Source organism: Eptatretus burgeri, chromosome 17, assembly GCF_056783735.1.
Source record: "Eptatretus burgeri isolate ZD-2024b chromosome 17, Ebu_testis_v1, whole genome shotgun sequence".
NCBI lineage: Eukaryota > Metazoa > Chordata > Myxini > Myxiniformes > Myxinidae > Eptatretus > Eptatretus burgeri.
Window position 1 is genome coordinate 7,695,866 of NC_140977.1, and position 15,393 is coordinate 7,711,258.

The 15,393-nt window shown below is 43.2% G+C and overlaps 2 protein-coding genes across 25 annotated transcripts in view; both read left to right on the forward strand.

The window, feature by feature from the left end:
• Positions 1-15,393, forward strand: part of LOC147009201 (uncharacterized) — a 315,005-nt gene that overhangs the window by 59,375 nt on the left and 240,237 nt on the right. For 23 of the 24 annotated variants that reach the window (XR_015052783.1, XR_015052784.1, XM_085861564.1 and 20 more), the window contains one exon: positions 6,846-6,989. The exons of the other annotated variant lie outside the window; for it this stretch is intronic. Coding sequence is in view for 21 of the 23 variants with exons in the window: in XM_085861564.1 (XP_085717690.1) it covers positions 6,846-6,989 (144 nt within the window). In the remaining 2 variants the exon portion in view is untranslated. The remainder of the gene's footprint in view (positions 1-6,845; positions 6,990-15,393) is intronic. 24 annotated transcript variants of the gene reach the window in all.
• LOC147009203 (uncharacterized) lies at positions 8,309-12,481 on the forward strand. Its single transcript, XM_085861588.1, has one exon. The coding sequence runs from the start codon at positions 8,323-8,325 to the stop codon at positions 10,426-10,428; it is 2,106 nt and encodes a 701-aa protein (XP_085717714.1). The 5' UTR covers positions 8,309-8,322; the 3' UTR covers positions 10,429-12,481.

Genomic DNA, 15,393 nt, shown 5'->3' on the forward strand with positions numbered 1-15,393 from the left:
CTGTCATTCCAATATCACGTCATTACGACCAGCTCATGTAATCACTCATTTAATGACATCCAAAGTTTACAAATCTCAATAACGATTATCATTGTTTCCAAATTATACCCAGATCTACCTCTCCACGAAACCTGATGATGTTTCTATTCGGTAAAAACAACGGGACTGGTGTCAGACTTGGATCAGTTTAAGAGTAAATAGTGTCAAGTTAAGAAAATAAATAGGCAAGCCAAAAGAGACTAGGAGAAAGATATGGCTAAGAATATTGTCGAATGGATGGAGGCCCTCAACCGCTCAACGTCTGACATGAGATCAGGGCCTTATCTCTCGACATACAGTTTGGCATCCCGCCTTGTTTTCTAAGCTCTCTGCCTATGCCATCTAAGGCAAACTCCATGCTTGGGTTACTGACTTCATCGACTCTCGCAACCACCATGTGGCCCTCAACGGAATCCTTTCATCTCCTCAACATGTTGAGGCTCATGTTCCCCAATGCAGTGTATTCATCCCAGTTCTATTCATAATATTCATCAATGATATCTCTGATTATTTATTCTATCCCCTTTATGTATTTGCTGATGACTCCACCCTCATCCCTCCAGTCAGACTTTGACAAAATCATAAGCTGGTCAGACATTTCGAATGTCTTTCATGGACCAACTGGCAAACCCTCCATATACTTTCTTAACAATCCTCTTGAGGAAGTTCAGTCACTCAAACTCCTGGATCTCACTGTCGACCATGATCTTTTTTGGGCAAACCACATTTTAAAGTTGGCCTCCAAAGTCGGACACTGACTGAGAATCGTCCATTGTGCAAAGCCCTTCCTTGGCACATCTGAACTCCTTTCCACCTACAACGCCTCATCCACAACCTGACGGGGTACTGCTCTCCACTCTGGGCTGGATCCCCTGCCTCGCAGGTTGCTCTGCTTGATGCCATGGAAACAAACTCCTTCAAGATTATTGGAATTCCCATGATGAAGCTGAATCAATTAGCCTATCACTTTCCCATAGTAGAGACGTTTGTGATCTCTCTGTCTTATACTGCCTCCTTTCTGGTCTTGCATCCACTGCTCTTACGGTGCTCGTGTCCCAGCTCTCTGTAGGGTGCACGTGGTCCACCATCAACCCCGTTCTGATGAAACTCCCAAAATCCAGAAACATTGCTCATCTCCACTCATTTGTTCCTCTTTTCCCCTGCCTGTGGAACCAACTTCCACATTCTCTTCAATCTCATTCTTCCGTTTAAGTCTTCAAGACGGCCGTTCACCATCATCACTGGTCGTCCCCCCTCCCCCATCCAAAAGCATGATCTTTTTTTTTTATCCCCATTAACCCTATCCCTTCCAACCCCCAAGCCACCCTCCTTCCAAATTTCCAGTTTTTCCTTCCTGAGAGTTTGCTTGTGTATCCATCTTGTCCACCACACACGTCCAACTCCAAAACTAAATTTTATTTGTCTACATTCCACATAGGAGAGGAGATTGGGACCATACTCTGTGCAGAGCATTGGTGCTGCTTAAACAGTCTCCTTGGCTATTGGGCACAATCCTGGATGGGTCGCCACTCCGACACAGTATACCAGCATGCTGGCACTCATTTTGCCGACCTCCGAAGGATGACAGGCCGTGTTAACCCCACCTGGTATTAATTCAACAGCTGAGCGGGATTTGAACTCAGGACCCTAGGATCTAAAGCCCACCACCCTAAACATTATGCCAACACCAGGCATATTCTACATACAAAATGGATCAATCAAATCACAAACATGATGTCTCCCTCCCGAGCTGGTAACACAACTCACCAAAATGCACGTTTTCTTGATTACCACCCAACACTTTTTCTATCCCCATTTAACCCACAACAGCAATTTTAAAGACCAAGAAGATTGAAATTAAATATCCCCTGCCACAAAAAAAATTGATTATGTGTTAAGCATATTTGACTTGGTGTACTTTAAAGTTTCCAATCTGCATGATGTTTACCTTACCTGGAATTTAAATTCTAGATAAGGTATTATCATCTACACCGTCCGTCCTCTGTCCATCCGTCTTCTATTTTGATTTCTCTGGCCAACCTGCTGGGTGGATCTGGCTGAAATTTGGCAGCAACGTTCCTCTTCTGACTGGTAAAAGGAATTGCAAAGCTCGTTCCGATCACATGACTTTAAGCAGGTCAAAATGGCTAGCTTAGTAAATTTCTTCAAAAATCTTCTCCAGGCCCACCAGTCAGAATGCTACCAAATTTGGGTTGCAACATTAGGCCAGAGCAGCGATGTTAAATTGTGGAAGTCATGCCGATCACATGACCAGAAATGTGTCAAAATGGCCGTCTTGGTCAATATTTTGGAAATATCGCATAAATTCCTTCAAAAATCTTCTTCTCCAGAATCTGGAAGTAAAAATAATTATATTCATTTTATTCCCAATTATATTCACTTGTAGCTGGTACTTTTTAAATTGACCACAGTATAAAATAAGGTCTTATTTTTGTACTGGAGTCAAATAACTATCTTCAGTAAATCCTCCCCTTCTCCGACAGTCTTTTGTTCTCCATAGTGATAAGTAGGCGTCTCACTGTCTCAAGGAAATTAAATAACTCAGGAAGGCTACTGGAGCAAACGTCTTGTTGTACAAGAGAAACTAAATAACTTGTTTGGCTAGTGGCATAAATAACTAGTGGCAGGGGTCTTGCTAACTACACAGAAGCAGTCTGGGTGTTTTGAGAATCTAAATTATTGTGCTGTAAATGGAATGCATGTTTAAAGTAATGGGCTCAAGTATCCCGTGTGTGTGTGTCTCTCTCTCTCTCTCTCTCTCTCTCTCTCTCTCTCTCTCTCTCTCTCTCTCTCTCTCTCTCTCTCTCTCTCTCTCTCTCTCTCTCTCTCTCTCTCTCTCTCTCTCTCTCTCTCTCTCTCTCTCTCTCTCTCTCTCTCTCTCTCTCTCTCTCTCTCTCTCTCTCTCTCTCTCTCTTTCTCTCTTCCCTCTCTTTCTCTCTTTCTCTCTTTCTCTCTTTCTCTCTTTCTCTCTTTCTCTCTTTCTCTCTTTCTCTCTCTTCTCTCTCTTCCCTCTCTCTTCCCTCTCTTCCTCTCTTCCCTCTCTCTTTTCCCTCTCTCTTTTCCCTCTCTCTTTTCCCTCTCTCTTTTCCCTCTCTCTTTTCCCTCTCTCTTTGCCCTCTCTCTTTTCCCTCTCTCTTTTCCCTCTCTTCCCTCTCTTCCCTCTCTTTTCCCTCTCTCTTTTCCCTCTCTCTTTCCCTCTCTCTTTTCCCTCTCTCTTTTCCCTCTCTCTTTTCCCTCTCTCTTTTCCCTCTCTATTTTCTCTCTCTCCTCCCCCTCTCTCCTCTTCCCTCTCTCTTTTCCCTCTCTCTTTTCCCTCTCTCTTTTCCCTCTCTCTTTTCCCTCTCTCTTTTCCCTCTCTCTTTTCCCTCTCTCTTTTCCCTCTCTCTTTTCCCTCTCTTCCCTCTCTCTTTTCCCTCTCTCTTTTCCCTCTCTCTTTTCCCTCTCTCTTTTCCCTCTCTCTTTTCCCTCTCTCTTTTCCCTCTCTCTTTTCCCTCTCTCTTTTCCCTCTCTCTTTTCCCTCTCTATTTTCCCTCTCTCTTTCCCTCTCTCTTTTCCCTCTCTCTTTTCCCTCTCTCTTTTCCCTCTCTCTTTCCCTCTCTTCCCTCTCTTCCCTCTCTTCCCTCTCTTCCCTCTCTTCCCTCTCTTCCCTCTCTTCCCTCTCTTCCCTCTCTTCCCTCTCTCTTCCCTCTCTCTTTTCCCTCTCTCTTTTCCCTCTCTTCCCTCTCTTCCCTCTCTCTTTTCCCTCTCTCTTTTCCTCTCTCTTTTCCCTCTCTCTTTCCCTCTCTCTTTTCCCTCTCTCTCTTTCCCTCTCTCTTTTCCCTCTCTCTTTTCCCTCTCTCTTTTCCCTCTCTTCCCTCTCTTCCCTCTCTTCCCTCTCTTCCCTCTCTTCCCTCTCTCTTTCCCTCTCTCTTTTCCCTCTCTTCCCTCTCTTTCCCTCTCTTCCCTCTCTTCCCTCTCTTCCCTCTCTTCCCTCTCTCTTTTCCCTCTCTCTTTCCCTCTCTCTTTTCCCTCTCTCTTTTCCCTCTCTTTTCCCTCTCTCTTTTCCCTCTCTCTTTTCCCTCTCTCTTTTCCCTCTCTATTTTCTCTCTCTCCTCCCCCTCTCTCCTCTTCCCTCTCTTTTCCCTCTCCCCTCTCTTTTCCCTGTCTCTTTTCCCTCTCTTCCCTCTCTCTTTTCCTCTCTCTTTTCCCTCTCTCTTTTCCCTCTCTTCCCTCTCTTCCCTCTCTTCCCTCTCTTCCCTCTCTTCCCTCTCTTCCCTCTCTTCCCTCTCTTCCCTCTCTTCCCTCTCTTCCCTCTCTTCCCTCTCTTCCCTCTCTTCCCTCTCTTCCCTCTCTTCCCTCTCTTCCCTCTCTTCCCTCTCTTCCCTCTCTCTTTTCCCTCTCTCTTTCCCTCTCTCTTTTCCCTCTCTCTTTTCCCTCTCTCTTTCCCTCTCTCTTTTCCCTCTCTCTTTTCCCTCTCTCTTTTCCCTCTCTTCCCTCTCTTCCCTCTCTCTTTCCCTCTCTCTTTTCCCTCTCTCTTTTCCCTCTCTCTTTTCCCTCTCTCTTTTCCCTCTCTTCCCTCTCTTTTTCCCTCTCTTCCCTCTCTCTTTTCCCTCTCTTCCCTCTCTTCCCTCTCTTCCCTCTCTTCCCTCTCTCTTTTCCCTCTCTCTTTTCCCTCTCTTCTCTCTTCCCTCTCTTCCCTCTCTTCCCTCTCTTCCCTCTCTCTTCCCTCTCTCTTTTCCCTCTCTCTTTTCCCTCTCTCTTTTCCCTCTCTATTTTCTCTCTCTCTTTTCCCTCTCTCTTTCCCTCTCTCTTTTCCCTCTCTCTTCCCTCTCTTCCCTCTCTTCCCTCTCTTCCCTCTCTCTTTCCCTCTCTCTTTCCCTCTCTCTTCCCTCTCTCTTTCCCTCTCTTCCCTCTCTTCCCTCTCTCTTTTCCCTCTCTCTTCCCTCTCTCTTCCCTCTCTCTTCCTCTCTCTTCCCTCTCTTCCTCTCTTCCCTCTCTTCCCTCTCTTCCCTCTCTCTTCCCTCTCTCTTTTCCCTCTCTCTTTTCCCTCTCTTCCCTCTCTCTTCCTCTCTCTTTTCCCTCTCTCTTCCCTCTCTCTCTTCGCTCTCTTCCCTCTCTTCCCTCTCTTCCCTCTCTTGCCTCTCTTCCGTCTCTTTCCTCTCTTCCCTCTCTTCCCTCTCTTCCCTCTCTTCCCTCTCTTTTCTCTCTTCTCTCTCTTCCCTCTCTTCCCTCTCTCTTCCCTCTCTCTTTCCCTCTCTCTTTCCCTCTCTTCCCTCTCTCTTCCTCTCTCTTTTCCCTCTCTCTTCCCTCTCTCTTTTCCCTCTCTTCCCTCTCTTCCCTCTCTCTTTTCCCTCTCTCTTTTCCCTCTCTCTTTTCCTCTCTCTTTTCCCTCTCTCTTTTCCCTCTCTTCCCTCTCTTCCCTCTCTTCCCTCTCTTCCCTCTCTTCCCTCTCTTCCCTCTCTTCCCTCTCTTCCCTCTCTTCCCTCTCTTCCCTCTCTCTTTCCCTCTCTCTTCCTCTCTCTTTTCCCTCTCTCTTTTCCCTCTCTCTTCCCTCTCTCTTTTCCCTCTCTCTTTTCCCTCTCTTCCCTCTCTTCCCTCTCTCTTTTCCCTCTCTCTTTTCCCTCTCTCTTTTCCCTCTCTTCCCTCTCTTTCCCTCTCTCTTTTCCCTCTCTTCCCTCTCTTCCCTCTCTTCCCTCTCTCTTTTCCCTCTCTTCCCTCTCTCTTTTCCCTCTCTTCCCTCTCTTCCCTCTCTTCCCTCTCTTCCCTCTCTTCCCTCTCTTCCCTCTCTTTCCCTCTCTTCCCTCTCTTCCCTCTCTTTCCCTCTCTTCCCTCTCTTCCCTCTCTTCCCTCTCTTCCCTCTCTTCCCTCTCTTCCCTCTCTTCCCTCTCTTCCCTCTCTTCCCTCTCTTCCCTCTCTTCCCTCTCTTCCCTCTCTTCCCTCTCTTCCCTCTCTTCCCTCTCTTCCCTCTCTTCCCTCTCTTCCCTCTCTTCCCTCTCTTCCCTCTCTCTTTTCCTCTCTCTTTTCTCTCTTTTCTCTCTTTTCTCTCTTCCCTCTCTTTTCTCTCTTCCCTCTCTTTTCTCTCTTTTCTCTCTCTCTCCTCAAGGCTGACCTGATATTCATCCTGTAAACAGGATGCAGGATGCCATGTGTTGCAGTTCTTAGTTCTTTTGCCTTGGGCCTGTCAGCCCTCCCCGTAATTGGGTCTTGCCAGATATCCCACACTTCCCTGTCAAAATAGTATAAAGAGCATTGCTGTGGGCATTTTGAGTGGAAAGAAGGTCATGTGTGATATTGCTTGTGTCTTGTTTTCCCTCTTCTTCCATGCATATGTTTGTTTTGGTTTGTTATTATTTTTGTTGCTATTAAAATGGTTTCAGACTCCAATAGAGAAGGACTGAATTCTTCCACATGACCCACCAGTCATAATGCTACCAAATTTTGGTTGCAACATTAGGCCAGGACCCCGATAAGCTACAGGTCCAGTGGTCTGATATTTATTCCTTTTGCGATTTAAAATTCTGAAGGTGTTTCATTATTTTCCTTGTTTCCCCTTTAAATGTTTTAAAAATAAATACAAGGCCTTTTCATTGCTTCATTAAAGCAGAATAAAATGTATTTTTCGTTTTCTAAACAATAATTCGATTGATGGTGAGACATTTGCTTTTACTCATTCTGTAATTATTTTCTTCCTGGTATTGTTCTGGAGGTTAGACAAGGTTGTACTTTGAATTATCTTCTTTCTCTGTTTGATTTTGGATTTACTCAATTGAACCTTTAACTAATGAACCAATTGTCACTGATTGCAGGTGAAATTCATCAATTGAAGACAGAAAATCTCCAAAGTGATGTTCTTCAGACTTTCCGGGACATTTTTACCAAGGACTGTGTGAAGCAAGAACCATTTGATTCTCTTCTACGAGAACAGAACTGCTTTGTTCAACTGCTACAAGGTAAGTAGAGCTGCACACCAAACTACTTGTTTTGTTTATTCTATTCTCGAAGTAATTGAATAATTTATTCTCACCATGAAGGATTGATTATGTCAGCAAGATAAACATACTGTTGTGGTTCTCGGTCCTAGTGGTTAGATAATGCATCTTTAAAATAATGATCGTTGTTTCTGAGTATCTGTTTAGTTGAGCATATTGCAATACATGTGGGTAAGTATGCATTGTGTTTGTATGAGACAGATGGTCTTTTCCCCATCCACATTGTTCTGTTACTTGATGACATTTTATTTTCTCATTTTCTTCCTCCTTGTTTGTGGCTAATTACTTCATGCTACCTTCTAATCTTCTTTTCTCATTTCCCCTTGAACTGGTTCTAACCAGGTAATCACATCTTGTCATATTGCCACGTTACTAGCCACCTCTTTCCACCTTTTTACCACCAGAACTCTCTCCCCAAACTGGTTTGAACCGAACGATCGTCACTGTACCATGACGGGAGAAAAATCCAGATCAGAAAAGGTACACGCCCGATTAAAGCAGGACTTATCTGTGGGAGACGTCAGTGAGGCTCACTGTCTGGAGTGAGGAGATGACATGCGTTCTCGGGCATCCCCCAATGAGATTGGGGGCCACGTGTAAATTGGCGGACAGGGAATAAAACGCTGGCAAGCACAAACTTTCAGTCAGTTTGGATCTTATTCGTCTTGGTCCTGTCTTGTCAGAGTCTGAGTTGAGTTGTCGGTCCTGGTTGTGTCATTGAGTCGGCAGCTTTGGGTCTCGTCTTGGAGTCGAAGAGCAGAGTATCATCTTAGTCTTATGTCTTGGAGTCAGACAGATCGTGCTCGCAGTCCTATTGTTTGCTACTGACTGTCCAATATTTTTTCTGTATTTTGTTTTTATGACTCTTACAAAGGATTGATCATATACACACTGCAGTGAAGTTTGCAAAACTCTGTTTCCCCTATTTAAGCTATGAAATTGTAATTGAACTGACAGATCAGTTGAGATTACCGTGAGGATTAAGTTTGAAATTCAAACTTGTGACTGTCGGATTATTAAACACCCAAGGCGTGTTCGAGATCGTTCCATAATGCTGCACCACTCGTATTGAAAAATACCTCTGGTGGTGCATGTGGTACAGATATTTATTGGATTCTCTGAGAATGTTAAAATTTCTGCAATTTTTGAAAAGTGAATATTTAGCGTCAACCTTATGGAAGACAAGGACTGTCTTGAGGCCTAAAATTCAATCAAATAGAAGTTAAATACCTATCTCTTTATTGTAAATTACTGACACTTTTAGTGAATTGTCTTTGCAGAGAAACAAGTGAAAATGGTTCCCTGTCACAACTGTTCCAAGTTTTCCAATGAAGATAAATTCAATGTACACGTGACAGAGACTTTTTGTCACGACGTTGACAAAGTGAACAGTGTGCTTCACAACAGTTGCAAAAAATGCACAGAAACGCGGAAGCAGACGGAAATAAATGAGAAGACTCACAAGTGTTCCATGTGTAGCCAAACGTTTACCTTGTCATCATCCTTCAAACTACATCAGAAAATGCATACCGGTGAGAAAACCTTCACATGCCCTGTGTGTCGTCAGACATTTTCTCGCATGATATCTTTGAAAAGGCATGAAAGAATGCACATGGCAAAGAAGGAGATTATGATCAAAAAAGGACATTGCAATCCAAAAAGGAAACCCACAAAAGATGACATACAACAAACGAAGCTGCACGCCTGTTCCATATGCCACAAGGCATTTACCGACATAACGACGTTACAAAGGCATCAGGGAATACACATGGGAGAGAAGCCTTACAAGTGCCCTCTTTGCTTGAAGTCATTTGCTCAATACTCGACAATGAAAACGCACATTAGAACACATACTGGAGAGAAGCCCCACAAATGCAGTGTGTGTAGCAAGGCGTTTTCTCGGATATTACATTTGAAAAGTCATCAAAGAATACACACGGGAGAGAAGCCGTATAAGTGCCCTCTTTGCTGGAAGGCTTTTGCTCAATCCTCGACAATGAAAACACACAATAGAACACATACTGGAGAGAAGCCATACAAATGCACTGTGTGCAGTAGGATGTTTTCTCGGATATCACATTTGAATGATCATCAAATAATACACACGCGAGAGAAGCCCTACAAGTGCCCTGTGTGTCCTGACACGTTTTCTCGCATGATATCTTTGAAGAGGCATGAAAGAATGCATACAGCAAAAATGGAGGTTCTGATGAAAAAGGGAGATTGCAATCCAAAAAGGAAACCCACAAAAGATGACATACAACAAACGAAGCCGCACGACTGTTCTATATGCCACAAGGCATTTACCAACATCACAACGTTACAAAGGCATCAGAGAATACACACGGGAGAGAAGCCCTACAAGTGCCCTCTTTGCTTGAAGGCTTTTGCTCAATACTCGACAATGAAAACACACATTAGAACACATACTGGAGAGAAGCCCCACACATGCACTGTGTGCAGTAAGACATTTTCTCGGATATTACATTTGAAAAGTCATCAAAGAATACACACGGGAGAGAAGCCCTACAAGTGCCCTCTTTGCTTCAGGGCTTTTGCTCAATACTCGACAATGAAAACACACAATAAAACACATACTGGAGAGAAACCCCACACATGCACTGTGTGCAGTAGGACGTTTTCTCGGATATCACATTTGAATGATCATCAAAAAATACACACGGGAGAGAAGCCCTACAAGTGCCCTCTTTGCTCGAAGGCTTTTGCTCACCACTCGACAATGCGAAAGCACAATCGAATACATACTGGAGAGAAGCCATACAAGTGTTCTGTGTGTCCAAAGGCATTTACTGAAAGAACGACTTTAAGAAGGCATCAAATAATACACACAGGAGAGAAGCCTTACACCTGTTCGATTTGTCCAAAGACATTTACTAACAAAAGGGGTTTAAGAAGGCATAACCAAACACACACAGGAGAGAAGCCCTATAAGTGCACTCTGTGTTGTAAGGCCTTCAGTCAATTTGCTTATCTACATGATCATCAAATAGTACATACAGGAGAGAAGCCACACAAGTGTTCTGTTTGCAACAAGGCCTTTGCTCGTTCATCACACTTGCTTCGACATAAAAAATTACACATCGAAGAAAAGCCATACAAATGTCCTGTGTGTCATAAGGCATATACTGAAAGAACGACTTTAAGAAGGCATCAAATAATACATACAGGAGAGAAGCCATACACCTGTCCTGTGTGTCCAAAGGCATTTACTGAAAGAACGACTTTACGGAGGCACAAACAAACACATACAGGAGAGAAGCCATACACCTGTTCTTTGTGTCCAAAGGCATTCACGGATAAAATGACTTTAACGAAGCATCAAAAAATACACGCAGCAGAAAAAGAAGAACATCCGACACAGAAGTCAACACTCTTTTAATCCCGAAATCTGAGGAAATCCATCTACCCAACAAATATAGACCAATAACATGCTGACCAGCAAGAAACAAACTTTTTAACAGGTATAATCAGCGATGCAATTTATGACCACCTCACTCAACAAGGAGCTTGAGAGGCAGACCAGAAAGGATGTTATGGAACAATAGACCATTTATTGTTAAATAAAATATCCTCGAAAATGCACATTTGTACAAGGAAAAACAAAAAGAACATCCAACATCTCAATTGATGAAAGAACAACAATACAGAAATTAGAAAACGAAGCATCCCACAAATACCTCGGAATAGAAGAAGGCCCCTGGTACAACACAAAAAGTGCATAAAATAATCAGCAAAGAGTACCTACACAGAATAAGACCAATTCTTAAGTCATTCCTCTCTCCAAGAAGCAAAACCAAAGCTATAAATCAACAATCAACAATCTAGATACCAAAACAAGGAAACTTCTCACTATTCACAAGATGTTCTACAAAAACTAATGCATACCAAGGTTGTACTGACTGAAGCGAGGATGAGGTTTAATGGAGCTTAACCGAGTGCACAGAACATCATATGTAGGACTAGTGGAGTATGTGAAAAGCTCAACAGACTAGGATGACATTTGTACACAAGCAAGAAAACAACAAACCAGAAAAGGAATCCTTAATCCAATTCACAACAAAGTTCCAAAGACAAAAGGAAAACATGGCATTGCTAATTGAGGATTCATAACCCAGTGGTGTTGGTGTAAATAACATGGAATTGAGGAAAATGCCGAAGTACCAATATCTGAAAATGAAGTCAAAATAACTTGTAAGACGAAGAGCAATGACAGTGATGGTTGAAGCAACAGGAGTTTTTAACAAGAACCTCACCGATATTTTGACAATACCATGGAAAATTACTACAAACGAACTACAATTGGAGGTTGTCTGAGGTTCAGTGATGATCCTGAAAAGAGCCTTTGGAACAAAGGTATAAGAATTTTTAATTCTCTCAAAACATAACCACTTGATCCTTGAAACGTCACCAAAATCGACGTAGATACTTTAAGGCCAAGGAAGACTCCATTCCACCTTCTCAAACCACTTTGTGATTCAATTTTATTTTGTTTAGTCGTTGGAGGAAGACACGGGTTGAACAAACAGGATACAAGCTGCAACACAGCATAAAGGTGGCTGATGTAGTGCCAGGAAGAGAAAATTGGGGGTGAAACAACAATGGAACAGAAGAGAGGGAGAAAATACAATCACCTCGAAAGGAAGGGGTAGACTTGGGAAGGGTTAATGAGGACAACAAAGATCATGAGTATGGATGGGGGATAACAAATGAGGATAACAAAGATCATGAGTATGGACCTCACCTGAGGAGGTGAACAACCATCTTGAAGTTCTGGAAGGAAGAATAGGATGAAACAGATGGAGGAAGTTGGTTCCACAGGTGAGAGAAAGGAACACATCAGTGGAGGTGAACAGTGAGTCTGGATTTTGGAAGTTTCACCACAAGTAGGTTATTGGCAAACCATGTGTCATGTGCACCCTGTAAAAATCTGGAGTGAGAATGGGGACAAATGATGGAAAGTTGAGAGGCTACAAGACCAGAAAGGGAGTGGTAGAAGACAAAAAGGTTATCGACCTATCTACAATGCAAGAGTAACAGGCCCAGATATTTTACTCCATTGATTTTGAAAGCCTTGATCTCCATGGCTTCAGCATGGAAACATGTGAGGCAGGGGCCCAAAGGGGAGAGTGGGGAACAGTCATCCATTGAGCTACAGATGCAGGCCTTGTACATTTTAGAAGTTTGGATTTGCCAAGAAAGATGGCACGACAGAAGTCGCCCAGCCGACAACTGTCTTTGGAGGCCAACTGAGATGAGTAGCTTCCCCAAGGGAGAGTGTGGCTGATGGTGAGGCCGAAATGTGTGAGTGACTGAACTTTTTCAAGTGGTTTCTCAAGGAAGTATATGGGAGGGTCCACCAAACAGTCCTTTCAGAGACACAGTGACAGTGTGAGATTTGTCAGGGTTTAAATAAATAAATTTCTTTGGACTCATTTCTCCTTTTCATCTTGTATATTTTGGGTTTGTTGAAAGCTCCTTTTTGTAATGGGAACGCACCTTGGTGTTTGTTTTTTTTCTTGTGATCATCTTACCACTCGTTTGCATTGCAACGAGGCCAGTCTTGCCCCGAGGTAAACCTTTCAGAATGCCCGAGTGTGAAGTGAGACTGCGCATGTGCGGGAAAGTTACGCCCATGCAAAATCAGCTATTAATTTCATTTGTGCTCAAATATTTTGGCACGCTTGTGTACCCAAAGCTTAATATAATACACTGGAGATGCACTCGCATCACAAAAACGACAGAGAAAGAAATATAATTGTGAATTTAATGATAACAAGCTCAAATGAGCTAAGATCCTCATCCTCTTAATGATGACGTCATAAAACGAATATGATGTCATTGTGATGTATCAGGTTTGCGATAAATTATCTGTGCTAATGCCCGGCTTGATTCCCGCAAACAAAATTTAAACAGCTTGCCTAGTTTCGGAGGTAATGGTATAGGCGATTTCCATTCGCGGCGATATTATGACGTCAACTTTTTTTCTAGGAAGAATTTCCAAAATCGGAAATGGTTACTGCCTGTGCGTAGATTTCTGCATATACATGGCAAGTTTCACGAATATTCGATGAAAACTCTGGGTTGCGAAACAAAAAATGTCAAAATATAGGAATGACGTCATAAAAATTGATATGATGTCATAGTGATGTATCGTATGTGCGGTAATTCATCTCTGCTCATGCCCTGTTCGATTCCCGCAAATAGAATTCAAAAAGCTTGCCTTGTTTCGGAGATAATTTTTTCGGCCATTTCCATTAGCGGAGATATTTTGACGTCATAACTTTTTTCTAGGAGGAATTTTCAAAATCGGAGATCGTTCCTGTCTGCGCAGGGTATTTTTACATATATACGCCAAGTTTCAGGAAGTTTCGATGAAAACTGTAGGCTGTGAAACAAAAAAGTCCACAAGAACAACAACGTAAGACTTAGAGATCCTCCACGAGGATCTAAAAACGATGGGGACATAAATAAGCAAATACAGTGCGTGGATTGAAGAAGACGACGGAACCGCTTAACCAAACACACATGGACTCAAAGCTCGAGTATTCAATCTTTCACACGCAGACTCTCACAGGAACACAGGACATGAGAGGGGGAGAGAAAAGAATGTGGAGGAGGGTTCCCCTTTATCCCTTCACCCTTTTCAGTCGACAGGATTGCACAGCGTGAGGTGAGTTTAAGGCTGTGGCGAGCTCGTTTGGCACCCGCTGGGCATCCTGCTCTTCATGGCTCAATTTGGTTTGCTGCTGCTCATATCGCACCCTGACTGGCAGCTCGCCAATTCCAACTTTCCACCAAGATCAACATCTATACGTGGGCGACGCACTATGTGATGCAGTTCTTGCAAACGGAACATTGCCAATCCGACGGTTGTTGTTGGGTCGGGAATCAAACCCTGATGATGCAGCTTAAAGGTAAGTGTGTGACCTCTGCACCACCCTGTTGGAGAAATGTTCCAAACTTCAATAATTACAGCAAATATTCTTCACAACGCTGCACCCCTAGCTCGTATCATGTGAAAATAAAACACCTGCTCACCATAACACACTTCTACAGTTATGTAACGATGCAGAATGTGATGTGATCGCATGAAAAAGATATTTTAACCAAATTGAAGATCTAATCCAGGTTGGGTTGGTCTGTTTGGTGTTAACATCTGAGCACGTGTTTCATGAACGCTCAAATCCCATAAAGTACAGTAAGGTGTCCACCGAAGTCAGGAAAGCCGAAGGTTCCTGTTTCACTGGCTTCCACCACTGGAGTAAAAGGGCACTCTGCTGCTCTTCTCAGATCAACTGTTGTTCTCTTACCCACAGCAAGCTGGTACCCATTTTGTCGGCATCGAAAGGATGACTGGCTGAGTCGACCCATCTGCTGTTGTTTTGGCATGTCTGAGTTTTTGAATGCAGGACTGTAATACCCAAAGCCAACTGTCTTGACCATTACACCACCAGGATTCAACGCCCATTGGATATTTTGGTTGCCTTACAAATCTCCTTGTGCTTGTGTTGAGGGTTAGATTCCACTTTACACAAACACTCGTGCTTCATGAAGAGTGGTTGAGCTATCGCCGGCACCATGAACAAACTAAAGATTCCTGCCCTGACTTCCTGAGTCGGAGTGGTGACCCGGCCAGGATTGTGGCTTAGTCACTACTTTGGCAGCACCAGCACTCTGCACTCATTGGCCTGGTTACATAAAATTCCCTCATCCTGAAGGAAAGATTCCCCTTCAAGAAGACCGATTCCTTTATGAAGTATTTCCTTGAGGGCTGTTGTATAAACAACCCCCAAGAAATCTTGAAGGTCGAGGAAATCCTGAAGAGCCGTTGCCATGCTTGGCAACCAATCAGAGTAGAGGTAGTAAGAGGCTTCCGAAAGCAGGACAGAGGCGAAGGGATCGGCAAAAATTATTTTCTGGAACCTTCTTAAGAACCCCCAATCAATGGATGAAATAAAATAACGAGTGAAGAAATTCTTACAGGAAAGATGATGTCATTTATTCAAATTTCACAATTTCTGAATTATATCCATACACATCACTCTGTCAAAAATGACCCGATCTGGTGATCACTAACAAACTGGGCACAGATGTAGGTCGTATGGACTGTACAGGCAAAAAAAAAAAATCACCAGTTCCTGTGATTAAAGGTCAAAGGAAATAACTCGAGAACAGAACGAAGAGAATGTCACATCATTCCTTGAAGTGCTCAAAACGACAATCATTTTGAAGTATTAAATGGTGGAATTGGTGACTATAACAAAAAATTGATATCACAAAATACAAACACTCGTGAGGGAAACAAACACTTTATACAAACACTCGTGTGGCAAACAAACACTTT

Coding starts and splice junctions, on each gene's coding strand:
- LOC147009203 (XM_085861588.1), top strand. CDS start 8,323: ATGGTTCCCTGTCACAACTGTTCCAAGTTTTCCAATGAAGATAAATTC.